The 26776-nt window shown below is 42.0% G+C and overlaps 1 protein-coding gene across 2 annotated transcripts in view; it reads left to right on the top strand.

Moving 5' to 3' along the window:
* The window catches only part of ATP13A4 (ATPase 13A4), a gene marked incomplete at both ends in the record, with an annotated part of 130412 nt that extends 103905 nt beyond the window's left edge, over positions 1 to 26507 (top strand). For both annotated transcript variants that reach the window (XM_080918701.1, XM_080918702.1), the window contains 12 exons: positions 2216 to 2379; positions 3175 to 3297; positions 4454 to 4533; positions 6289 to 6331; positions 6895 to 7004; positions 8922 to 9018; positions 10983 to 11055; positions 14810 to 14981; positions 15610 to 15803; positions 16857 to 16945; positions 20089 to 20169; positions 26307 to 26507. In XM_080918701.1, coding sequence (XP_080774827.1) covers positions 2216 to 2379; positions 3175 to 3297; positions 4454 to 4533; positions 6289 to 6331; positions 6895 to 7004; positions 8922 to 9018; positions 10983 to 11055; positions 14810 to 14981; positions 15610 to 15803; positions 16857 to 16945; positions 20089 to 20169; positions 26307 to 26507 — 1427 coding nt within the window. The remainder of the gene's footprint in view (positions 1 to 2215; positions 2380 to 3174; positions 3298 to 4453; positions 4534 to 6288; positions 6332 to 6894; positions 7005 to 8921; positions 9019 to 10982; positions 11056 to 14809; positions 14982 to 15609; positions 15804 to 16856; positions 16946 to 20088; positions 20170 to 26306) is intronic.
* Between the last annotated feature and the right edge of the window lie 269 nt (positions 26508 to 26776).

Consider the following 26776-nt stretch of genomic DNA (forward strand, 5'->3'; position numbering starts at 1 on the left):
ATCATTTTCTTTTTCAGATCAGTGGAGGAGTTGAGAAGTGTTTTGAATGTGTCTTTATATGAGTGTGGCTTTACATCTCCCCCACTCCAAGCCTCACTCTGGTGCAGACAGACACCCCACTCTGGGCATCACCCCGGGGCAGAGTTTGAGTTTCCCTCCTGATTTTAGTCTTGGCCACTCCACTTCCACCTGCTGCCAACAGTAGCTGTCCGGCCAGTTCTATGCTGCCTCCTCTTTTCCCAGTCAACCATTGTGATCTCTAGATTGCTACAGGTTTTGCAGTTTTCCTGACGGATCTGGACTATTCATCCTACTCAGTAGCTGTCTTCTTTAGTCTTCCTGATTTCTATGACAAGTCTGAAGTCATTTTGAGCATATTCTATTGTGTGCAATGTGCTAATTTTCTCTAACAGCCTTTTTCTTTTATCTTGGACTTTACTATCATATGTCTGGGGTGACTCCCATTGAGTTTAACCTATTTGGTGCTCTTTGGGAGGCTTGAAATTCATAAATCGACATCTCTTACAGGCTCTGGGGAGTTTTCTTCACACACATGTGTACACACACACACACACACACACACACATTTCAATCTCTTTATCCTCTTCTTAGTCTCTACTGACAAGAATGGAGGTCCTCTTAGTAACCCAAGCCTCTATTCGTTTAAAACAGTGCCTTTTATTCTGCAATGTGTGAGGACGGTGTCCTGAGTGTATCTAGTTTATTTTTTTAAAAATCCAGTGAATATAAAAAAAATCAAGTGTTACATATTTTTTTATTTCTAAGTTAGCCATTACAACTCTATATATTAATTGGCTGAATTTTTTGTTTGATTTTATAAATGCTAACCATGACCATGTAAAGGAGGCTTATAATAACTTCATTTAAAAATATTATTTATTGCCATATTGAGTGTATTATGTGTGTGCTGTGGAGCACGTGTGGAGATCAGAGGACACATTTGTGGAGTCCATTCTGTCTTTCCACATTTGTAAGGGTTCCATATCTAGAGCTCAAGTAATAATAGCTTCTTAGGATCCATATCTGATCATTTCTACCCATGAATCAATTGAAGATTGGCAGTGTTGCTGTTGATTGTTTTTAATATCAATAATTGGCTAAGTTTGTTGTTACTGAGCATGTACAATGATGATCCCGCTAATACCTAGTATAGAGTGTCCAATCCTCTCAACCCCTATTCCCCAAGCTCTGTCTGACCTGGAACTCAGAGATCTGCCTGCTCTACCTCTGCAGTGAGACTAAAGGTGTGCACCCTCACCACCCAGCTTCAGCCTTTTGCTAATAATTTCTTTTAGTCAATAATTAGCTGTCAGTTCTGTTCCATCTATTGTAAGTTGTAGTTTCAATATCAGCTGATGTCTGCAGTGTTATGATATTTCTGTCTGCCTCTCTCAAGTGTTTAGGCATTACTATGGCAAATGGCAGGGGAGTTTAGTTCTTGAAACTCATCTTTTCCTATTGGTCTGCTCCACATGTGTCCCTGATTCACATGTGTAGAATCTGGAACATACACCATTCAAACACTGAACTAGCTTTCTACTGCAACGTTTGTCTTCCCATGGTTTTCCTGATAGGCTACACTCTCCAAGAGCCCTCCTACCTCTTTTTTGTTTACCTGCTCTAGGCAGAAACACTATGTTTCTCTTAGTTGTAGCTGCTGTGCAGTTCAGGGGACACACTAGAAACTCAAGCCACACATTTCAGAGGAAAGAAGGAAACACCGAGAAACCTATCCCTCGTTATCTTGACTCTCCAATTCTGATTCCTTCCACAGTCTGCCTGCTTCTGTTGACTTTCCGAAGTCCTCCGGTGATTGCTTTGTCGTTATTGTTTGGTTTTCAGTTGTAAGCATTCGGGGAGATAGATGGTAGCTGACTTACTCAATTTCTACCAGGAGAGGAGCCACTGGGTACGGTATTAAGCCCAAAGGATTCCTACACAGTTATAAAGATTCTAACCAATGGCAAAAATACATTTAAAAATGTCTTCCTAACGTGCTGACAAAAATATCCCAGTAAATTATGAAGCAAAATGATGAAAAGGAGTTAGAACCAGAGAAGGGATTATGAAATTCCTAGTCGGGCTGAAAAGACCTTAGTAACTGAAGAACAGAACTCTTACTGAGTTTCTTAAATCCTGTGTGTGTGGCGCCTTCTCTTCATCATCGTCTTGGGATGCTCTTTCCTTATTCTAGGTGACAATCTTCAGACTGCAGTAACAGTGGCCAGGAAGTCTGGGATGGTTTCCAAAGGTCAGAAAATCATTCTTGTTGAGGCGAATGAAACCACCGGTTCTTCATCAGCTTCTATCACTTGGAAATTAATGGAAGAGAAGAAACATGGTCCATTTGGGAGTCAGGTACACTCAACACAGCACTCTGCTGTGTTTTGCTGACTCGGCATGCAGTAGTTATGACTAGCTCAAGTTTTCAGGTAACCCCAAGTCAACGAACTTGTCCAGGCGTTCAACAAACACAAACCCAATTACGCCAGTTTGCCACACTCTTCCTGATTCTAAGCTTTAGTCTTCCTTGGCTTCTGACAGTAATCACACTTTTATTCCCAGGGAGCCTTTGGCTTCTTACTAGAAAGAACACAGTAAGCAGAGCTGTGACTTTAACTTCCCACATTTTCCCTTGCCTGTCAGCCACCCCACTGGGCTTAAAGGGGACTTAGTCAATTGGACAACCTCTTGTGTGCACAAGATAATCAGACTATGTCTTCAAGGTAGGAAAAGAAAGTGTTCATTTATCTTCAGTCTTGTTAGTATTTTATTCCCATTGTGTTCTTACGGAACAATATTCATTCTGTTAGAAAAAGGAAGCCCAAACAAGCTCTCACTTCCAGGAGAGAGCTGTTACCTTGCAATGCTCTTGTATCTGACACTTGAGATTCGTGAAGTGCGCACACCCCTGGGCCTCACAGAGATCACATTAAGAGGAGTATGAGCTATTCTTGCCTTCCAGTGGCTGTGGTGTGTGAAGATCATCAGTCCATCAAAAAAAAAAGCAGGAGTTCTCTAAGGGATCAGGCCTGGAATGTGACTTTTAAAACAGGACCCCAGTCTAACTTCAGTCCTAGCTGTCAGATACGCTCTTGGGTCCTGACTGTAGCCGTCGGAGGACCATAGAACAGTTCGCACCTTGCTTTGCAGGACACCTACATCAACATCAGAGAAGAGGTCCTGGAAAATGGCAGAGAAGGAAGTTACCATTTTGCTCTGAGTGGAAAATCCTTCCATGTTATAAGCCAACATTTCAGCAGCTTGTTGCCAAAGGTGAGTTTTAAAGAACAGTGACATTTCTGTGCACATGATGATGATCTCCAGTGAGTTTCAATGTTGAAAATGGATAAAACAAAGCCAAAAAGAAACAAACAAAGCAGAACAAAAACTACCTAGTTCTATACATCACCAGAGAGGGGAATGTTTTTTGAAGAGTTGCTGTTACTTCCTGTTAGATTAGAACATACTAACCACGAGGAGTGAACTTTATCCCAGCCTAGGAAGATGTGGCTGCAAGGAGTATTTGGCATTGCACAGCTCTTACCACGTTGCTATGGTGAAGGTATTCTGCAGTTTAGTAGGTACCCAGCAGTGGAACAGAAAGGCAGAAAAAGAGAGGAGAGCGCCTTTATATTTGTGGTAGAAGACACTTTTTCTGAAGGGGCCAAGTGGAAAGCTATTTTTACAAGGAATGAATTCATAGTGGGGGAAAGTAACTCATTCGTAAACCAATAGACTTTGACTATGTGCTGAGCTGAGTTTATAGCCACAGAGGACAAAAGCGAATTGCTGTCACACAGAAGAACTTACCATGTGGAGAAGAAGAGCCGTGTTAGGATATGATGCCCTCAAACCATCCACATTCTGGGGCGCATTAAGTTAGGAACGGGAGCTGAGTTTCATAGCTGGTCAAGCCCAGATAACATAATTAAAACACACGTCCTCTTTGTCTCATCACCTGGTGATTTTCTGATAGTTATGAACAACTTTCTGGGAAACAGTTGTGTCTTTGTCTTTTCCCGGGTCCTGCTGTTTTTTCTGTTGCAATACCTCAGATTCCATTGTTTCAATTTTCTGTGAAGCTCAGGGTTTTTCAGAATATGGCAGAGAAGGCAGTATTCCCCATGGCAGCTAGGTTCAACTGCATAGGGCATTAAAAAACAACCTCATTTTTATAAATACTTATATTTTGTTTACTTTATTTTTTGTATTTTCTTATTTTTGTTTACTTGATATCAAAAGTCTCAATGTCCATATTGAAATGCAGAGAAGAGGAGGAGGAGGAGAAAGAGGAGGAGACCGTTATTTCATTTGGAAAAACCTTTTGCCATTCATGAGTAACACCAGGCAACATTCTATTTTGTGTATGACTAGCTGCCATAATAAAACATTTTTTTTCTTTTTTTCCCTGTTATTGTGGTTGTTGCAGATACTGATCAACGGGACCATCTTTGCAAGAATGTCTCCTGGGCAAAAGTCAAGCCTGGTGGAAGAATTCCAGAAACTGGAGTAAGTGTTCATGCCCACGATGAAGGGCTGGAGGAGGCAGTGAGGGGGGATGGGAGAGGGTTAAGGTGATAGACTTTTCAGTAAAAGGGATAGAACAGGCCCAGGAAGCTGTGTAGGTCAGGGCAGGAGTTCTTACCCCAGGCAGATGACAGTCACTGAGAAACTTAGAGAAAGTAGCAGTATCTGTTCACACTTCTCAGTGTCCTGATTGAATTCTTCATATGAGACTGGATTTTCATTTTTAAAATTTTTATTTTTTTATGTAAGTTACATTCTGACCACAGTTTCCCCTATCTCCATCCCCCCCCCAAATGCCTGTCCCACCTCCCCTCTCCCCTAGATCCATTCCTCTTTCATTATTAAAAAAAATTCTCTGAGCATGGCATAACAAATTACAGTAAGGCTAGTCACAAACACTCATATGAAGGCTGGATAAGGTGACCCAGTGCGAGGACAGGGGTCCTAATCATAGGCAAAAGCACCAGAGACATCTCTATTCCTACTTTTAGGGATTCCATAAAGATACCAACCCATAAAGATATCATCATATCTGTGCAGAGGGCCTAGATTAGATCCCTGTAAGGTCCATGATTGTCAGCTCAGTTTCTGTGAGCCCCATAAGCTATGCTTAGTTGATTCTGTGTGTCCCAAATACAGCATTTTTGTGAAGCTCCTCATATGAGTCATTGTCGCACCCAAAGCTAAGAACTGTTATACGAGACCACAGGGTCACAGTGGGGTCCGGTGTGAACTGAGACAGAAGGCTATGAGATCAGCCACCGAAGGAACAAGAGTTTAGGCCTAGTATTCATAATCTATCATCACAATTATAGCATAGAGGATCATCAAGTACCACAATATCAAAACACTCTTATGCCAAAGCATCTTCCTATCACATCATTAGGACACTTCAAAGCCAAGAGTCTCCATTTCCAGATGAAATGAGTGTCCAGGGTCCTCCCGTTTGACAACACATTTTCATTTAAGGAAAACTCATGGTGAGCTATATCAGTGTGACCCCCCACTCTGACTCTATCTTCCCAATTACATGATTTAGTCTCTACTTAGGAAGCCTTGTCTTATCATGGTTGAAAACCACGAAGGGATTTAGAGTAAGCTGGCTACTAATAGCAGTGTAAAAGTCAAAGTACAACACAGCCTGTGAATACTTGGACTAAGAAGCCAACCGGTCACAATCGTAACCAATAGCTCCGGACGAGAGCATTTACCCAACTATCAATGCTATCCTGAAGTGGATTCTGCCTTCTTGTCTCAACTTCTGGGCCTGGTGCTTTAGGACCACTGGGAGGGTGCACTGCCTCCGAAACCCAGTGCTTATGATTATGATTTTACTCATCACTTTCCAGTCTAACAACTAATGTTAAAAATGGCAAAGCGAGAAGACAAACATCCAGGTCTGGTTTCTAGATCAAATCCTGTAACCTCCTGACTGTGCTGTCTCTTCTCATGGCTGTGATCTCATGGCAGAGGGGAAAGCTGTTCTCTAATCAGTGAAGTGGCTATGGAGTGCTAGTGATGTCCCTGGTTTCTCAGCCACTGTTCAGAGTGTGCAGTCACACATGCATTGACCAGTCTTTTAGGGGGAACTTCTTTAAAAGAAAATGTTTAGACCCCTAAGTAAAATTGGTTGCTCTTTTTTTTTTTAACTACAGAAATTATATTTATGGGTAAAGCAGCCTTGATCTCCTCTACAATTCAATTCACTTGGTCTTTTTCTTCTTCTTCTTCTTAAAGCTACTTTGTAGGCATGTGTGGAGATGGTGCCAATGACTGTGGGGTGAGTAGCTGTTGGTGTGCGACCACAATTTCTCAAAAATACTTGGGATAGGTATTATTTTTATGGATAGATAAACTGTCACCAAGGGCCTGGGAAGGTTTTAACTAAAGCCACTAAATGATTCAATGGTTACTAACTGCTAAGTAATGTCCAGCTTGGTTCTAGAACCCCCTTCTCCTTGGTAGGCGTCTAGTGACATCTCTTTCTGAAATGGCTGTCATGTTAAAGTCTGGTTGGGGATCACAGGTTAGCTTGTGGCCAGCTTCTCTCTCTCTCTCTCTCTCTCTCTCTCTCTCTCTCTCTCTCTCTCTCTCTCTCTCTCTCTCTCTCTGTTTCTCTCTGTCTCTCTGTCTCTCTCTCTCTCTCTCTGTTTCTCTCTGTCTCTCTCTCTGTCTCTCTCTGTCTCTCTCTCTGTCTCTCTCTGTGTTTCTCTCTCTCTGTTTCTCTCTCTCTGTTTCTCTCTCTCTCTCTCTCTCTCTCTCTCTCTCTCTCTCTCTCTCTCTCTCTCTCTGTGTGTGTGTGTGTGTGTGTGTGTAGGAAATTAACAAACTTTTTGATTTCAGGCTCTGAAGATGGCTCATGTTGGCATCTCGTTATCAGAGCAAGAGGCATCGGTGGCCTCCCCTTTCACTTCCAAAACTCCAAACATTGAATGTGTGCCGCATCTCATCAAGTAAGAACTCGATTTCCCCAGTTTTCTTTTCTCTTTTGACTTTTGGGTGCAGAAAATATTATTCTTCTGGGGGAAAGCAGAATAGCTGTGTGTAGAGAGGGTGCTTTCTCTGAAAATATAAACATTCTTCTGCCTAATGGATTTTGAAAGAGTTGGGGGAGGGTAAAGTAGTGTTTTGAGAACCGTCCTGTTTCTACTACAAGTCACCGATTGCATTTCTTCCTTCCTTCCTTCTTTCTTTCCTTCTTCCTTTTTTCCCCCCTGAAACATGGTTTTTTTTTTTTTTTTTTTTTTTTTTTTTTTTTTTTTTTTTTGGCTATCTTTGAACTCACTGTGTAGACCAGGCTGGCCTTAAATTCACAGAGATCAGCCTGTCTCTGCCTCTCGAGTACTGAGATCAAAGGTGTGTGCCACCACTGCCGGCCAAGTTAGCGCATTTTTAAAAAGGGTTGTCATTGCTTTGAATCCCATTAGCAGATTAGTTTTGATTCCTTTTCCTGGGAGATAGGGGAAATGCACTTGTCGTTTTTCCCTCTTGGCTCTTTGTGTTTCCTTGGGGTACATTTCTCATCTCCAGTCTTCAGAATCTTTGTTACTCCTTGGTGTGCCCATTGAATTCACCTTGGTTCTATGTTTGTACGACTGGTGCATTTAGCTTGAATAGTAGGAACAGCATGGTGGTCAATCTCAGTTAACACAGATAGCATGCATTTATAATTTATAATTTAAAAATGTATCTGATAGCATATTATTCTTTAAAATAGCCTGCAGATGGAGACATGACTAGTATTTCTTTAGTAAATAAAGAAACCAAGAGTAAGTAACATAACATCTGCCCATAGCCAGAGACCGCAGAAGGCTGGAGACTGTGTTTCATCCACTATCATACTTTTTCTGCCATATTAATAGAATGAGTTGGCTGGCCTCCCTTCTTTATCCATGCTCCTGAGGAAGATTTGTTGAATTGGAACTTAGTGCCAGGATGTAAGGGAAGTCAGTAAAGACAAGTCTCACAGAGATTCCTATGTGCTAACAAAAAATAAAATGGGTCGTGTAAAAGGTCCTTTTGTGGCTGAGGAAGAGCAATTAGCTGCTTTAAACAGTGTCTTGGGAAAACCACACTCGAGGAGGTGAGAAACAAAGAGAATTACCTCCCTGGTAGAACTAATGACAGCAGCAGGACCTGACTTGAGGATGAGGTCTTGAACCAATAGGAGGTCATTACGCCAAGCAAATTAAAGTCCTAACCCCACCCCCAAATGGAATCAAAAGAGGTGGTAATTTACATGCCATCTGTTTTGTACTTGAATATGGTTCAGTATCAGCCAACGAGAACACAAAGGAGCAAGTTCACTGCGTCTAGTCTATTTAAGTTGGATGCACAGGTGATTTGAGTGTACACACCATTTTTAGTGCAGGAAAAGTTAGAATTTCCGAGGTGAAATTTGGATCAAACCTTTGCCAAATTCCCAAAGCACCTGCTTGAAGATGCTCCCAGACCTCAGATACTTCTCTTAGTTCACAGATGCAGAAACCGAGACAAGGGAGTGATCTTCCAAATCACATTAGCACATGCATACGAGCTCCGAGACTGGTTCCCAGGTCCCCTGGCTCTGAGTTCAAGAGCTGAAATCGTTTTATGCATAATGGACAAAAGTAGCTATAAAGCAGAATCCCTTGCTGAGTCAAGGCTGTGGACGCTGGCCCGAAACTGCTCTTTTCCAAACAATCAAGGCATTTAGCTCCCACTGGCTCAAGGCTGTGCACGGTTGGAGACAAGCGATCGTATAACCAGATGTTGGGCTTTTTGTCTGCTTTTGTTGTTCCAAGATCAGATGGGAATACAGAAAGCACAAAATAACACCCAGTTTCCCTCCTTCACTTCCCTCATCTGCTCTCGTTCCTTTTCTTCCACAGGGAAGGCCGCGCGGCTCTCGTTACCTCCTTTTGCATGTTTAAGTACATGGCCCTGTACAGCATGATTCAGTATGTTGGTGTTCTGCTGCTCTACTGGGTATGACTTGGGACTGAGCCTCGTTCAGTGAGAGCTAAAGCAAGTAGCTGAGCAGTGGGAGCTAAATGCCTGGATGTTTGCATATCAAGGGTCCTCCTAAAAGTGTCCCCAAGAGCTGGGCAAGCCGTGGCTCTTTGACATAGAAACACAACCTCAAATGATACCCGAGGAACAGAATATAATGTCATTTTGTTCTCATTGTCACTTTCACCCGTGTGGACCAGGTACCTGCTTTCCCAATTCTAGTTGTTAATGAGTGGATTCTAGTACTGGAGTAGTGCTTTAATATCTGGTGTTCGAGCTCGATTCAAAGTTACTGTGATAAAATATGAGCCAAAAGCAACTTAAGGGAGGAAAGGGATCGTTTGGCCTATAGGTTCTGTTTGCCACTGAAGGGAATAAATATGGTAACTCAAGGCAGGAGTGAGAAGCAGAAGCCAGTGGAGGAACACTGCTCACAGTTTCCGTTTCTACGGCTTACTCAGCTACTTAACTTACATAGCCTAGTCCTGCCTTCCCAGGGATGATCCAGGTCACAGTGGACTGAGTCTTCCTTGATCAATTAGCAATCAAGGAAGCATCCCATTGACCTGTCCACAGGCTAACCTGATGGGGTCATTCTTCAGCTGAAGTTCCCTTTCCTAGGCATGTCAAGTTGACAACCAACACTTGTCATCACAGCAGACTTCCCTTTGCAGTTTCAGGGGTGTGACTGATTATTCAGCTACCCACCTGCTACATCCCAATGTGAGCGGGGAAAACTTACAGTAGCTGTACACACTTAGGTACCGTATAGACACAGGAGCTGGAAATAGCCAAGGAGCATAGATAGTAAGAGAACAAACGGAGGAAAGGGAATCGATAGCATCTTCCAGTACATCCTACCCACATTTTATTCAATTAGTTTAGTGGTATGTTTGCACGACATATGCTTTTTTGTTTTTTGTTTTTTTCTGGCTGTGTTTAACATCTAGATTTTAACAGTCATGAAAACTTAGCAACTGACTTTCAGGAAGAAATAGCCCATCGTAGCTGTCATTCTCTACACAGGTTGTCAAGTTATGAGATTAAAAAGAAGCACGTGTATCGAGTGGTGGTTGTTATCACTCAGCAGGGTATAAGGGGAGAACGGAGCTCACTACCGTGTGGTTTCGGTGTGTGAGCAAGGAAACGGGCCTTGTTGATATCTTATCCAGGTTCCTCTTTGCTTTCTTTGTATTTACCCTGTCCTCGGTTCAAGCTCTTGGTGTCAAAACCTTGCTTTCAGACAGGCTTTCAGCCTCTCCAATGAGGGCGCTAGAGGTTAAGCTGCCTGTGGGAATTCGATCCTATTTTGGAATCTCAACAGTTTACCGCCCTCAGAAGTAAAACTCAGTATGGTATAGTATGATCTCCTTTCGTCTCTAGTGAGAGGGCAGGGCAGCAATATGCCTGAAGTCAGAGGCTCAGACATTTTTGGTTTTTTTTTTTGCAAGAACAGTAAGACAATTTATTCAAAGTGTATAGCATTTCACCTAACCATGCCTAAGATACATGTTGTGAATTCAGTTGCTCTAACTTTCCATCAGTGAGAACTGTTGGATTACCGAACAGCTGATACGTGTGACTATCGGGGATGCATGGTTCATTGTGCCTGACCAAACCCACACGTTCCGTTAATCAATAGAAAAGGGACGAGAGAGATCAAGCAGGTGTCCCCTTAGCTCTGGGCATCACTGATGCAGGAGACCCTGCCTGGGAAGCACACAAGAAGCTCTCCTGTAACTCATGGGTTATACAGACATGGGTCTCACACCTCTCCACAGCCTCCCACATTCACAAACCCAAACATCCCCCAAACCATGCCGTGCCCTCAGTAAGTCGCTTGGAAAAAACTTAAAAGTTGTTGGTAGACACAACACAATTCTTATTAAGCTTCATCCACAAACTTCTCATTCTTTAATCTGCTTTCATTTCGTTTCCAGAAGACAAACAGCTTCTCAAATTACCAGTTTCTGTTCCAGGATCTGGCCATCACGACTCTTATTGGTGTGACAAGTAAGAACTTTAAACCTTTCTTTCTGGAGGTGCCTCTTCCCACTGCCTTCCCTCCAGCCTAGGGAGGGCTGTCTATTAGCAGCAGGAATGTATAGCTTAGTGCCAGAGACAGGGTGTGGCCCATAGAATACTCAATTCTATTAAAAGAAAATGTTAACCAAGGGAAAAACCAACTTTTTGCCTTTACCCTGAAATCTTTTATAAATGGGCCCCAATCAAGCAGAATAAAGAGCATCTGGAAATAGGAAGTGACTTTGGTGTGCTTTTTCAGTGTAGGTGCAGTTGAAATGTACTTCACTGGCAGAGCTGAATGGTTTTGATCTTTCTGACCTCCGAATTGCTGCCTCTCCACATGGAAAGTGGCACTTAAGAGCAATTCTGCCACCGTAATGCTCCCACCTGCCACCTTTCTAATGAGTATGCATTGTCTCCTACACAGGGAAAATTTTCAGCTTATGAATGCATTTCCAGGGTATCTTAGGTTTCCAGCAATGTTGAGACAAAGCTACAGAGATTTCCTTGCACGTCTACACTCTGAGTACACAGCTCCCCCCTATTGTAAGCCCCATCCCAAAGGAGGCACATTGGCCTCTGTGCGTCTACACATTGCGATTACCCCGAAACTCATGTTTTGCATTTGGCTTTACTCTTGGTCTCAAACTCTCTGAGTCTGGACATGTCACAGGGCAGATCTCTACCATTGTGCTACCATACAGCATGTTTATCTCCAAAAATGGTTTATGCTCTCTTTTTGTTTTGTTTTTCCTTTCCCCAAACTTCAGACAACCACACTGGTCTTTAAATAGTCTCTACACCTTTCCAGAAACTTCTGCAGTTGGAATTATGCATTCTGCAAGTCTTTCAGATCCGCCTCTTTCATATAATAACTCTATACATTCAAGACTTCTCCCCATCTTACATAACTGGACGTCTACCTCTTTAGCATGCTGAAAGAGATTTTGTCTCTGTGACACAGTTTATTCCTCCATTTTTCTACTGAAGAAGAACTTTCAAGGTTTGACAGGTTAAGACAAAAACTGTTTTGAACATCTGCATTTAGGGCTTCGTGTGAACACTGGTTTTCAATTCCTCTGCCCAGTTTTCTTTGAGAGTTCATTGGCAACAGGCATCCTTTCTGAGTTACCCCTGGGGAATTACTGTCTGGGAGGGCACACATGACTAACTTGCTACAAAGGTATGGCTCTTTTTTACATGTGCAGTGGTCTTGCTTCCATGCCTTCCCCTCCTAATTTTAACAGCTCTCATGATAATTCCTTCTAAAAACATGCACAGAAATACACAAGAATGTCTCAAGTGGCCACCCAGCTTCTCCATGCTTGTCTGTGGTCACTAGCAATCACCACTTCTCCTCAAGTACCAGCCTCTCGACACCATCCTCTCCTCAAAAAGGTTTCTTTCTTTTCACTTTAGTGATAGCACACTGTCCTGAGTTCATCTACCACTTACGTGACAAAGTCTCTTTCTTCTGTAATCTCCTTATACCCTGTTCTTGGAGCATCTTGACTTCAGCCCGTCTCTAAGGAATGCCAGCTAGTCACAGGACTTTAAAATCATCCGCGCATGATGACTCCTTAGTTTATATCTGCAGACAAGATGATCATCTGGAGCTCCGGAATGAAGAAGCATCCAGCTTTGCATATTTAACAGGCCCTGCACATGACATTGTTGAGCTAAACTCTCAATTCTTCCAGAGCTACTTATGTGAACTTACTGAGTGGCTTATTCGTGCTACTTAATGTGCCAGGCCTTTGGACTATGTCAGTAAAACAAGAGAAGAGAAACAACACTCTCTTTTTCTTCACTGTCTTACAGTCTATGAGTTAGTATCACCACCGCCCTGGGTACTCAAATCATAACCATTCTGAGTTTTTCTCTCTTCTTCAGCCTTTCCATTTAATAAACGTAATGTTCTGTAGTGAGTGTTTTGAATAGGAATGACCTCCATAGGGTTGTGCATTTGAATGCTTGATCATTAGGGTGTGGCTTGACCTGAGAGAGATTAGGAGGTGTGGTCTTGTTGAAGGAAGTGTGTCACTGAGATGGACTTTGGTGTTTCAAAAGCCCAAGCCAGGCTAGTGTCACTTTCTTCCTGCTGCCTAAGGTTCTTAAGGTTCCTAAGATGTAGATCTCTTAGCTATCTCTCCAGCACCATGTCTGCCCCTGTGCCTCACTATCATGATAATAGACTAAACCCCTGAACTGTAAGCCAAGCACCATGACATGCTTTTATTTATAAGACTTGTCATGGTCATGGTATCTCTTCACATCGCATCCCTTCCTGCCAGTGCAAGATAACCACTCTCTCCTATTTTGTTGGGTAAGCCAGACCAGCATTGCCGATATAATTGCTCTGGCTTTCATTCTTTCTGACAACCCCATTGCTCTTTTTAAAATGTTACATAGAAATTCACAGGCTATCCTAAAGTATTTCTATACAAACTGTCTTTGGTGGTTCCATTTACCTTTTATACAGTATAGTTTTCATTAAAATGTAAATATTATGATGTAACTCTTTCACTTAAGATGATCCAGTATGGTCTAGCAAGATGGGTCAGCAGATGCTTTTCTTGCAAGCCTAGAGATACAGGTTCAGTCCCTGACACCCACATGAAAGAGGAAGGAGAAAACAAATCCAGTCCAGAGAGTTGTCCTATCATCACATACCTGCAGTGACACATGGTCTCCCACCACAATAACAATAGAAAAAAATGCAGACAATTTTTTCTTAACTTTCCACCCCATGAAATTCAAATTTTATGTGACTGGGGTCCTGTCTACATAAATACCACCTCTGACCATATTGTTGCCTACCTGAGGCACACAGGCAGACATGGTGCTAAAGAAGCAGCTGAGAGGTTTACATTTTGACATGAGGGCAACAGTTAGAAAGTGACATGTGGGTGCCTGGTACCCGCAGAGACGAGAAAAGGGTGTTGGATCCCATGTAACTGGAGTTACAGATGGTTGTGAGCCACCAAGTGGGTGTTGGGAACCAGACCCAGGTCCTCTGCAAGAGCATGTAGTGCTTGTAACCACTGAGCAACCTCTCTAACCCCAGTGATTTTACTTTATCACATTCACCCTCTCCCCAAACCCTTCCCTGTTCTATTTTTCTTACCATTCCCACCCAACTTAGTATCCTTTAAGAGAGTAAACCCATCAAGACTGATTTATTGCTGGGCAGATAAATATTCTTGTATGTGTCTTCTTCCACTGGAGCAAAGCTGACTTAGTTGGGGATACACTCTTAGAGAAAACTGACTCCTCTTCTCTCGGTAGCTATCAATTGCCAATAGCTCCTCAGCTAGGGGTTGCGTTTTATGCCCAATTCCTCATTCTGTGTTGGGATTTGGTCTGGCTTATGCTTGCACAGATCTTGTGCATGCTGCGGTCACTTCTGTGAGCTCACATGTTCAACTTCCCTGTGTCCAGACAACACTTTCTCATTACCACCATCTATCAGCCCCCAGTGCACATTTTTCCTGTTCCCCCATTTGCAAAGATCCCAGAGTTTTTGGAGAATGAGCTGTGACACAGATATCCCATTTAGGTATCCCACAGTTTCTTTTTCTCTGCTCAGCCATAGTAGGTTTTCATGTTTATTGTCATTTGGTGCACAAAGAAGCTTCTCAGACGGAGGCTTGACAGGCGCATTAATTGTACCACTCTGATGATTAGGATTGCAGCATTCTCCTGCTCTCTCATGCATGTAAACCTTGGATTTATTTCGTAGTGAATCTGAATGGTGCCAACCCCAAGCTAGTGCCTTTCAGACCTGCGGGGCGGCTGATCTCACCACCTCTGCTGCTCTCCGTTGTCCTCAACATTCTTCTCAGTTTGGCTATGCACATCGTGGGCTTCGTCCTGGTGCAGAAGCAGCCTTGGTATTTCATGGAGTATCACAGGTATCAGCGTGGCCTCAAATCTAGCTTCTTGCAGTCTGATTTCTGTCAACTGTCATTTGGCCCATATGAAGGGAGGGAAATGAGACTTTACCTACCAAGGGTTTTAATTCCTTTAAGTCCTGTGGGAAAATTACCAACAACCATTTGTCCGTCCCTTTATTACACAGTTTAGCCTGTGTTGCTTAATAATGAGGGTGTCTAGGGGTTCTAACTTTCTTGGTTTGTTCCACTTTAAGGAGTCTAGTTTAAACCATGTCCAATGAAAGGATCAGCATCTTTTCCTTTCAAAACTGTCCTGTTCAATAATAAAGTATATGTCACCCCATGTATTAATTGACAGTTATTGGGACTCCTAAAAGAAGACTTACTTATCTCTACCCCTGTATTCTTAATATAAATGATGAACAGCTTAATGAACAAAATGCAGTTGAATCTGCCTATGAATCTATTTACCTACTCATACGTACAAAATTATAGGTCTGCCTGTGCTTATTTTTTCCTTGTGCCTTCTTTACCAATGAAAAATTATGAAATATTGGATGTCTGCTCTTAACAGTGTTTGCCATGGTGACCTGCAGATGCAAATGTGTTCTGAGAACTCCATTGGCCTTTTTGGTTTTCTCTGTAGTGTCTGTCCGGTGATAAACGAGAGCATCTCAGTCTTAACAGTATCTCCGAACGTTCCTGAGAAAACCAGAAGTAACAGCACCTTTGCGAGTTTTGAGAATACTACAATATGGTTTTTGGGAACAATCAACTGCATCATTGTGGCCCTTGTATTCTCTAAAGGAAAACCATTTAGGCAGCCCACCTATACAAACTGTAAGTAACACTGTGTGCAAGTAGAGGGTGATTATTAACCATTGCTGATAGTTAGAACAGGAATGCTCAGGCTGCTCAAGAAGGAAGCAACTGCACAGCAGTCTCAGCTCAGACCCAGAGCTCTGAGAAAACACTGCAGCCTTGTTCCCCTGCCTCTGTCTTCCCATCAAAGAAATTCTTTTTTCAGACCATGGATTCACCCGACATTGTCTTTAGGTGATGTCTCTTGGGATCAGTCTAAGTTGGGAAGTTTAGCATAAAGACCAATCTTGTCACCATCTATTAGAATTCATTCTGGGAACATGAGAAGGGTCACAGCCCTCATCTGGAACTTGGTGTCATAAAGGTTGGTCAGAATGGCATTGTGTAAAGGCGGACTGGGAATAGGTCTGACCACTGACCACAAGGAATCTCATCCTACAGCATTGTGGACACTCCTGAATGGAGTAATTTGGGGCAGAGAGGTTCTTTAGGAGAAGTCCTTGTCCTTCTTTGTCTCTGAGACATGTTTTTGTATAGCGACACTAACCCTCTAATTGTAAAAATTTACAATCACAAATTGAAAGATCATTATCCTCAATATGAAATTGTTCCAGGAAGATTAATTTCCTCTTTTTCCTCACAGGGATGAAGAAGCCATTGAATGTTTATCTTTATATAATCAAAATTTAGAATCTCATGTATTTATAGCATTCTTGGTTTTCCAGAAATGGACTTGAGGTAGAAGATTTGTATTAAGTCAAGATGCTTGAATGTCTTTAAAAACTTTTCAAAAGGACATTTTGTTATTGTTATTCTCTATATATTTATTTACCACCTGTACTAATTGAAACATAACATAAATGTAAAAAAAGACCCCTGTCAAGAACCTGCACAGAGATTGTAGAGGTGAGACTTACTGCACAGACAGGAGTGCGTTTATCCATTATGCTGAATTTGAATGCAGAAGTCAAGTAAATGTAATCAGTGTGAACCTAGAATATATCAGCCAATAGATGTGATGCTTCCCATGATGAATTCTCAAAATGATAGCTTGTGTTCTTGTTTCCTCAGATATATTTGTCCTTGTGCTGATTTTACAGATGGGTGTATGTCTTTTCATTCTATTTGCGGATATCCCAGAGTTGCATAGGCGTTTGGACGTAAGTATCCTCTCTGGAAGATGACGATGCTAGTATTTTTGTCCCCAGCCTCCGATAGCAGGTCACTGTCGTAACTGACAGGGACTTTCAACACTGGCTATGTACTTTGGAAATGGCAGAGTTTAGAAGAGTGCTGACTTATATCTATTTTTTACTCAAGCTAATCAGGAAATAAGATTGCATCAAGTGTTACATTCTGGGACTAAACATAGCCTTGGAACAAGTATTGAGCCAGTTTTCATTGAAAACAAAATCCCCTGAAAGACTGGTAAAAATCAGCTTATCCGTGCTTTGCTTTCAAGTGCTGTTTAAAGAAATGTTGCCTGCAACAGTCTTTAGATTAATTCTCAAATCTGTGCTTACTTTCAAAACCATGTTTTTCTATACTTTCATTTGATAAGTTATATTTGAAAGGGCGTTTCACAGAGCCTCACTCCTCTATCTCAAGGTCCCTTACAGAGACCTAAAAGGCTGTGCTTTCTTGCTTTGTTAAAACCCAAACTTTGGTTGGTGTTTAAATAAATAAATAAATAAATAAATAAATAAATGAAATGGGAGGGGATACACATGCTTATGGTTTTAAGATGCTCAATTTCTTCACAAACTTTATTTACCTAAAAATTAAACATTAATTAGAATCTAAGCAAACATCTATACAGGGCTGGAGAGATGGCTCAGCAGTTAGGAGCTCTGACTGAGCTCTTTCAAAGGTCCAGCAACCACATGGTGTTTAAAAACACAAGTGAGACAATTTTGAAATCCTACAAGATACCATAATCTTATCTACTCAAGTGAGGGAAAGTGTGTATATGGTGTATATGTATGTGTATGTACATATATGATTCTTACAGTCAGACTGGCACACTGGCAAAATGAAGGGGGTGTGGTTTTGCTTGGTGAGAACTTGTGTGGAGTCTGTGACAGCAGAAATACAAAAGATGTTGCAAAGAAGAATTATTCAGTTTAAAACTAAGCCTTTTTACTACGTAAATATGGGCTTATTTTAGAAAATATGGAATATTCAGACAATGAAAATTATAACATTATTACTCTTCCCCCTTTTAAAATTCATGTACTGCAAATGGGCTTTGCCTCAAATTTACAAAGTTTATTATGAATTGAATTGTGCTGTTTCGCAACCTGTGTGTGTGTGTGTGTGTGTGTGTGTGTGTGTGTGTGTGTGTGTGTTACTAACAAATACATCCATGTGGTTTAAAAGTTTTTAAAAATGTAAGTACAGTAAAATATCCTTTCCAGCCTAGCTTCCCTCTTGAGGCAATGTATGGCGTCAGTTTTTTAAAAAGTATCTTAACAATTGTTTTATACATATGCAGAGAAGTACGTGTATTTCTTATGTGTCTGCATCTTCTCTCATTTTTACACAATGGCAGCAAACTACTCCATTTGTCAGTGTTCAGAGATGTTGATGTCCAAGTGGGGTGTGCTATGCAAGAAATTTATTTATTGTAGGTGGTATCTGTGGGAGGGAAGAGCAAAAACCAGGGACATGGAGGAGATATGTCAGACCACCATGAAGACCAAACCCAGCAAATCAGAGAGGGGAGGAAGAGGAGGGCCCCATGAGAAGTGTCTCAGTCCACACTGACTTAAGGACTAAGGGGTGCCTGGCATCTGAGAGAAGGGAACCTCATAAGAATCCATTCTGTTTTAACTTACAGGCCCTGTGTAGCCCATAGAAAGTACATACAGCTTTGGGCTGGAGGTTGTTGTAGATGTTGAGTATACTGTTGGGGTGGCCAATATTTGTCTTCTCAGCAGCGGGAGATCTGAGTGGAACATTTTCATAGCTGTGTGTATTTATCTTCCCAGCAGCAGGAGAGCTTAGTGGAACGTTTTCATAGCTGTTACAACACACACAGTCCTGTGCCTTATCTCTTTCATGTAGTGCTCTTTGGTAATTGCGCCATACTAGCACATGAGCCTTCCTCATTATTTTGAACTATAACATAACATTTTATCATATATACATTTGCATTACATTTCATGTTATGGGCTGTATATGCATAATAAATTAAGTGCAATCACCTATTAATTAACAAGTAGCTGCTTCTAATTTGCTGCCCTTACAGAGACGCAGGAGAAGAAGCTCGCGCATAACTTTTCAGTCATGTACGTGCATAAGCCAGGAGTAAATCCCTAGAAATGGACTTAAAATAATAATTTAGAGAACATTGTTCTCCGTAGGATTGCATCAGCTTATACTCCTATCAGCATGCGAAACACTGTATAAGACATGTAGTACACACAGAGTTTTCTTGGCTTATCCATCCGTCCATTTGTCTGTCTGTTCGTCCATCCGTCCGTCCGTCCACCCATCCATGCATCCATAGCTCATTTGCATACTTACATATCAGGTGCTGAGCTTGAAGAGGGGTTGGAGGAGGGCAAAGATAGTGTAGAAAGAGCTAGATTTAACTCCACCTGCTCCTTTGGCTAGTACCCTAATGAGGGCACAGAGCTACAGGCAAATCCCCAAAAGAGCTTCCAAGGAAGAACTTGGATGAAGAGAAACATGGCACTGGAGGACAGAGGGCCACATTGCGACATTGTGACATTGTGACAGTGGAGGTTTCACACATGTGTCCTCAGAGAAGCCTGGGAATAAAGTTCTGAGTTTTCTTTTCAAAACAACAACAACAAAAGAACCCCAAGTGGATAAAAAGGAGTTTACCATTATTTGTTTTCATTTGAAAATGACCAAAATTAGTAAATGTAGAAATTTCAGATAAAAGAGACTAAGAGAGAAAGAGTAAAGACTCACGGTTCTCAAACAAACATCAGATTTTTACACTTATAAGTTCTTTACATATATGTGTATATATAAAGGCATATGTATGTAATATGTACTGTATACAACATTTATATTCTATATGATGATGTGGGTGCTGGGAACTAAACTGTCAAGCCTCTGAAAGAACAGAAGTGCTCTTACCCCCGAACCGTTGCTAGTGTGTGTGTTTGTGTGTGTGTGTGTGTGTGTGTGTGTGTGTGTGTGTATGTGTGTGTGTGTGTGTGTGTGTGTGTGTGTGCTGTGATGTATAGCTTATACAGATATTCAGGGTGAGCATGGAGACTTCCCCAGCATATCTGTTCTAAGACTAAGCGTGCTCCATTTTCTGCAGCTGCTCTGCACTCCTGCCCTGTGGAGGGTCTACATTCTCATCATGATCAGCTCCAACTTTGTGGTGTCCCTTGCTGTGGAGGTGAGTGCCTTCCGGCTGTTTGCCAGTGAGGCTCAGTTCTTTGGGAGTTTGGGAGTGGAGCAAAGACTCAGAGCTGTGATGGTTCTTCTTTCACACGAGGTGCAAAGGCTCTGCATGACGTGCAGTGTTTCGTCTCTGAGAAAACATGCAGCTGTTTTTCTCGTCTGTAAAGTGTGATTGGGAGGATGCGTTCAGGTTCTTTAAGGTTCTATTCACTCTTGAAATCCCCCAATATAGGCACAAATGGAATCTGCATTTTAAAATTGAGATAGGATTTGAACACAATAAAACTCACCATTTTAAAGTGTCAGTGGTTTTTAGTACAGTTGCTGAGTGTGCAGCCATCAACGCCACCCAGTCAAAAACTGTTTCACCACCACCCCCGGAAAATCCTGCAACCCATTAACAATTGATTTTCATTCCCTTTGCCTGTACCTTGACAATCACAGACACACTTCTGTCTCCATGGATTTTCCTATTTGGGACATTTTCTATCAATAAAATCATTCTGTATATGGCTTTTCGTTTGTTGTTGTTCTGCCTTCAGTGTTGAAGACTGAACTCAGGGTCTTGTGCATGCTAGATAAGCATTCTACCACTGACTTTATCATTACTATTTTTACAGAATATTTTTATTTTTATTACTATTTCTTTATTATTACTATACAATGTCCCTTCTTCACAGCCTGGTATTAGAAGGCAATACCAAATGAAGACATCCACAAAGGAGAGGAGAAATGTAAGGTTCTATCTGTCTTCATTTTGCTTTGAATTATAGAACTTATGTGTTTCAGCAACAGAGGTATGGGTTCCTCACAATCTGACCTCTCATGTAGTACTGTGGGAACAGAGTCCCCAAGAACATTCCATGCATTCCACTGGTCGGTGGAAGAACAAAGTATATCACCAGGACCCTGGAGCCTCTCTCTGCAGGCTAAACCAGTGTATGCCAAAGCAGAATGGGCATTATGCTCACCTGCCAGGCTTGGAGAAGTATACATGAGATATACAATTATACTATATACACCATATATACACATACATACATATATATCTACATATACACATGCTTATACATATATACTCACACACACATACAATATATGGGGAGAGAAAAAGAGACTGAAATGTGAGCAGTGAGAAGCTCATGCTAGGTTCTTAATAGACATCGACCTCTCCATGCATGGTGGTACTGCCTATCTATAATCCTGGAACTTGGGAGGCTGAGGTAGAAAGATCAAGAGTGCATGGGGAGATTCAATCTCAAAAGTCCAAATCCAAACCAACCAAGTAAAAATGAACAAGGGCCCTCAAGTGCAGTCGGAAATGAACACAACAGAAACCCATGTAGGTAATAAGCCACCATCTTCTCTTGTGGCACTTGCCTGTTTCTGTCAATCTCTCAAGCATGTTCTTTCCACAACAGTTCACTGACCCTCTAGGTTAATATCCTTGGGAAACTCTCCAGGATAAAGTAACAGAGGGTGGGACTCACAATCTGTACAGTAAGCAGACAGTTATTTGTATGTTCATACCCTCTCTTGCTTGCCATTAAGCTTTTCTTGAAAGAACTTGTATTAGTAGCTATTGTATTTAAAATCCTGATTAATTCTAGTAGGAGTTGGGTAAGAGCCATTTAAGTAAATATTAGAAATGACCTTGCTGGGGGCGCATGCACGCTGTTGCTTACCCTGTCTGATCTTAGAGTCTGAGAGCTGCTGGGGGCTGGAGAGGAGTGGCCAGAGCAGCCGGATAAGCCTTCCGGAAAGTAGCTGAGGGAGCTGGTCAACAGGACAGATAGAGCCTATATACAGCCCCGGCTAACCTGGAACTCACTAATCATGGAGATCCACCTGCTTCTACATTAAACGTGTAACTAATGACGCCAAAGATGAGATGGAAGAGAACCTGACTTAAGTGAGCAGCATCCTAGGCAACCTAAAGAACATGGCTCTGGATATGGGCAATGAAATTGATGCTCAAACCCAGCAAATGCAGAAGATCACAGAAAAGGCTGACACCCACAAGAATCATATTGACACGGTCAATCAAAAGAAACTCATTGACTGCTAAAGCCCTGCGGTACTTCTTTACCTGTTAACTCAGTTCTCTGGCTCCTGCTGACTTATTTCTTATTCAGAGTTAGAAAGACCGGAGGATGCCTCCCTACTTTCGTACTGTCTTTTGGAGTATGTTCTTGCTCAGGCTTCCTTACAGTCTTTCCCAGTTCACTCTAGTAGGCTGCTTTCCATACATCACACAGTCTCTTCATCTCTTCACTTAGCTTCTTTCTGTGTTCAAGATTTGGAAGCATTGCCAAAGAGCCATGAAGGAGGCAGATGTATGGATAGATTTTGTCGTTATTCGTTGGTTGGTTTGGTTCGGGTTTGGTTTGGCTTTGGTTTTGTGGGAAGGAGCAAGAGGAAGGAACACGAAATGAAGTTGACACATTAAAGAAACTACAGGTCACCAAAAAACAGGTTAGTGCTCAGGACAGGAGCTTTTTCACACATCTTCCTTATCACTGTGCATGCATGTGTATGTGTACATGTTCTTAACAGCTGAGTAGCAGCTGGCAAAGATTACATAGAATTCTTTCGAAGAAATGGATTCTTATTAAAGCTTCACTTTTGCTTCTAGCTATGTCTTTAATTTACACAGCAGCATCACCAGCCAGACCATCCAGCAGTACATCAATTGTTCTTTGGAGAAAGATGAGCAAAGAGGTCTAAGTAGTCACATGAGGTATAAGGAGGAAAATTCCACACAACGAGGAGATACACATCTCATCTTCCATTTGATTTGTTTGAAGAAATGTTAAGGTTCCCTACACCTGCTATATTTAAAAACCTGTAGCTGGTTTCAGTGACCCTGCCTTCTCCCTACCCAAAATATTTGTAAAAAAGAGCAGCCTTTTTTTTTCCTGTTCCCGGAAGGCAGACTAGGTCTGTCTGGTAAGCACTGAGGTTGGCCAGCAGCTGAAGTTGGCTCTCTGAGTCTTAATTTCTGCCAAGAAACCTTCCAGGGTTCAGAAAAAAAAGACTCTGGCAAGGTTGTGCTGCCTGAGTCCAACCTTGACACAGGATCAGGTCCTCTCAACTAGAAGCAGGGATATCTAGAAGACATGTAAAACACACACAACTTTTTCAAGTACAAATTGACAGGCAAGTTTCAAGGCTTGATATTGCGCTCTCTCTCTCTCTCTCTCTCTCTCTCTCTCTCTCTCTCTCTCTCTCTCTCTCTCTCTCTCTCGTTCTCTCCCTCTCTCCCTTCCTCCCTCTCTCCTTTCCTCCCTCCATCTCTCTTGCTCTCCCTCCTTCTCTCTTGCAGTTTGAGACTGCACACTTTGGCCCTCTCCTTGGGCTAGAGGTTGTGCTCTCGTGTGCTCCCTTTCTTGCCCTTACACCACACACACATACACACACACACACACACACACACATACACCACACACACACACACACACACACACACACACACACCACACCTCACACTCACCTCACACAAACTTCACACACTTCACACATACACACACACACACATACACACACACCACACCATACCCCCCCCACACACACACCACACCACACCACACATACATACCACACACACACCACACCACACCACACATACACACACACACACACACCACACACACACACACCACACCTCACACCTCACACACACTTCATACACTTCACACACTTCACACACACACACCACACTACACACACACACACACACACACACACACACATACCACACACCACACACACCACACACACACACACACACACCACACCTCACATGCACCTCCCGTGAACTTTCCTTTCACTCTCACACACACTGTCTCACCTTTAACTTGCTCCAGTCTTTTATTGTTACTCCAAAAAGCAGGCAGACAGAAAAAGACATTGTATAATTATTACAAAATGTGTCAAATTCAAAAAGAATGATCACATCTCACAAAGAATTAAGAAGTAAGAATTATGATTGTTCCCCAAAGCCTGTGCCCAAGATAATAATGGCAAACTTAACATTATTTAAACTTTAGCTTTTAACTTATACTTCAGAGCTCAGAGCTCCAAGGTCAGCTACATCCAGTTTCCTGTGAAGCTCTAATGATAAATGACATGGGCAAAGCTGCCGGGCAGTGGCCAGAAAGAGTCAAGTTAACCTTTAACTCAGCAGTTCCTCCAGCTTTCTGCTTCTGCAGAGTGCACACAGTGACTCTCTCTATAGCTTTTTCTTTTCTGAATTTAAAGTACCCCGTTTGTGTGCCCTTATTCCATTTGATTATGTCTCTTATACCAATGATTTTCATAGTTCCAATAAATTTCTTCACTTTCTGGTAATGGACCCTGTATGACACTAGCAATACATGGCTCAGTTTCATTTTCTAGTAATTTCTTTAAACTTTTTTTTGCAAGTCAAATATTAATCCAAAACTGCCATTGTACAGTTATTCCATTGTTTTCAAGATGAGAGCACACAGCATGTACCTGGGCCCTTAGGACTGGGCTGCGCTATGCCCCTGTGCCTCAATTTCCAATTGTTTAAGAATCATTGCATCAAGGAACATCTAGTTTCTTAGAATCCACCAGAAAAGAAGGAGAAAGAAATAGAAAAGTCAGATATAATAGAATAATTATGCACACCAAGGCTAACTAAGAAGCAGTCAACGCACAAATGAAATCTTTATAACCACTGTCCAGGGCTAAGGTTAGGAAAATGGGAACAACTTTTTTACCAATAAGCTTCCTGTGGGCTTCTAAGATGTCTCCATCCAGGCCTGCTTAAGGTAGTTCCTTATTTCTGATGGTGGGTCTCCTGGAGAAATGTGTCTCCTGCTTCTCAGGGTCTCAGATGCCATCCATGTCATGGTACGTTGTCCCCAGCAATGCACTTCCTAGCAAAAATCAACTTGTGGACAAAAAATATGATAAAATGGAACAACAACAACAACAACAACAACCACACACACACACACACACACACACACACACACACACACACACACACACAGGAAAGTTAACCTTTCCTGTGATTCGTCTTATGACTAGTTTCACTTAAGCTTCAGACTAACCTATGGAATAAAGTGGCAGCCCAAAATGGTTGTCATTAATTCTGTATGTGTGGGTGTTTTCCCTGAATGTACATCTGCATACAGTGTGTACGTGGTACCTGAGGAGGATAGAAGAGGACTTCAGATCTACTGGAGGTGGAGCTACCGATGGTTGTCATCTGCCATGTGCTGCTGGGAATTGGACTCTGGTCCTTGAACAACCAGCAGCCAGTGTTCCTAACTGATAAGTTGTCTTTCCAGCCCCAAATGTTTTACAAGAACCTATACCATTAAAATGCATTTTAATGAAGGCAATGCATATGCAAGCAGGGCCCCTGCACATAACCAGTGTTTAAATCATAGATCCGAAGGGTACGGAAAGAGTGCCAGCCCTGCCCTGCGCTGCCCTGCCCTGCCCTGCCTTGCCCTACCCTGCAAAGGCTTTTGTATAATCCTTATAGCACATATAAGGAAGGGATTATTATTTCTAGCCCAACAGGCTCAGGCTTTATTCTTCAGTGGTGGGAATTGGACCAGGTCTCAGACTAATGACCTAGCCCCAGTTACAGTTATAACATGAATCTAGATCTCTCCAACCTCAAGACTGACACCTCCATCTGGATGTCATAGACCTGTGCTCATGGCTAGCAGTGCCTTGCAGAAGAGTATCAAAGACACAGTGTGCATCTTTCTACACATTCAGTTCTATGAAATATTAAACATTGTATAAATGCCATTTTATAAGGCATGGAGTTAGATGTGGTGTGGTGCAAAACACAGAATCTGAATGATCTTAAATTAATTTTAGATGTGCGATTCCCAAAAACTATCTTTGTGATAGGTTGCTTCCAGCTTACCCAATTCCGCCCCCAGCTTTTGAAAGTTCCTTCTTCATCCAGATGAGTTCCTTAAGTAGGAAAGGTTAAGAATGTAGCTACAAAACTAGTTAATATTTGCTTAGGTCCAAGAATTTTGTTAAGCTCCATCTAAGTAAACACCGAAACAGTGTCTGCTTATGATCTATGGAATTAGGTAACTCCAATCACAAACCTATTTATCTTTTATCTTGCAGAAGGCTATTATTGAAAACCGGGCTCTGTGGATAACCATCAAGAGATGTTTTGGCTATCAGTCAAAAAGCCAGTACCGGATATGGCAGAGGACCTTGGCAAATGATTCAAGCTGGCCCCCACTAAACCAAACCTCCTACTCTGACATGCAGGGGGTGTCATACAGCAACCCTGTTTTTGAGAGCAATGAGGAACAGCTTTGAAGGAAAGCAATACCTCAACAGTTATCAAAATGAAGACAAAAAGAACCTGTTTCAGAGATGGTAAAGCAATTTGACTCTTAACACTGTCAGTTGGAATTTGGGGACTAGATTCCCAACCAACTCCTGGTGACAAGTTAAATTTGCTCACGTGGAGTCTATGGAGAACAATGTCCCTACAGGATGGCTTTCCTCCAGGCTTCCCATGCATTGGTGACACTTACTGAATGAAGAATGGATTAGGGGTTGCAATGAATGAAAAGATTAGAACG

This window comes from Micromys minutus (genome assembly GCF_963924665.1).
Source record: "Micromys minutus genome assembly, chromosome: 7".
In the NCBI taxonomy this organism is placed as follows: domain Eukaryota; kingdom Metazoa; phylum Chordata; class Mammalia; order Rodentia; family Muridae; genus Micromys; species Micromys minutus.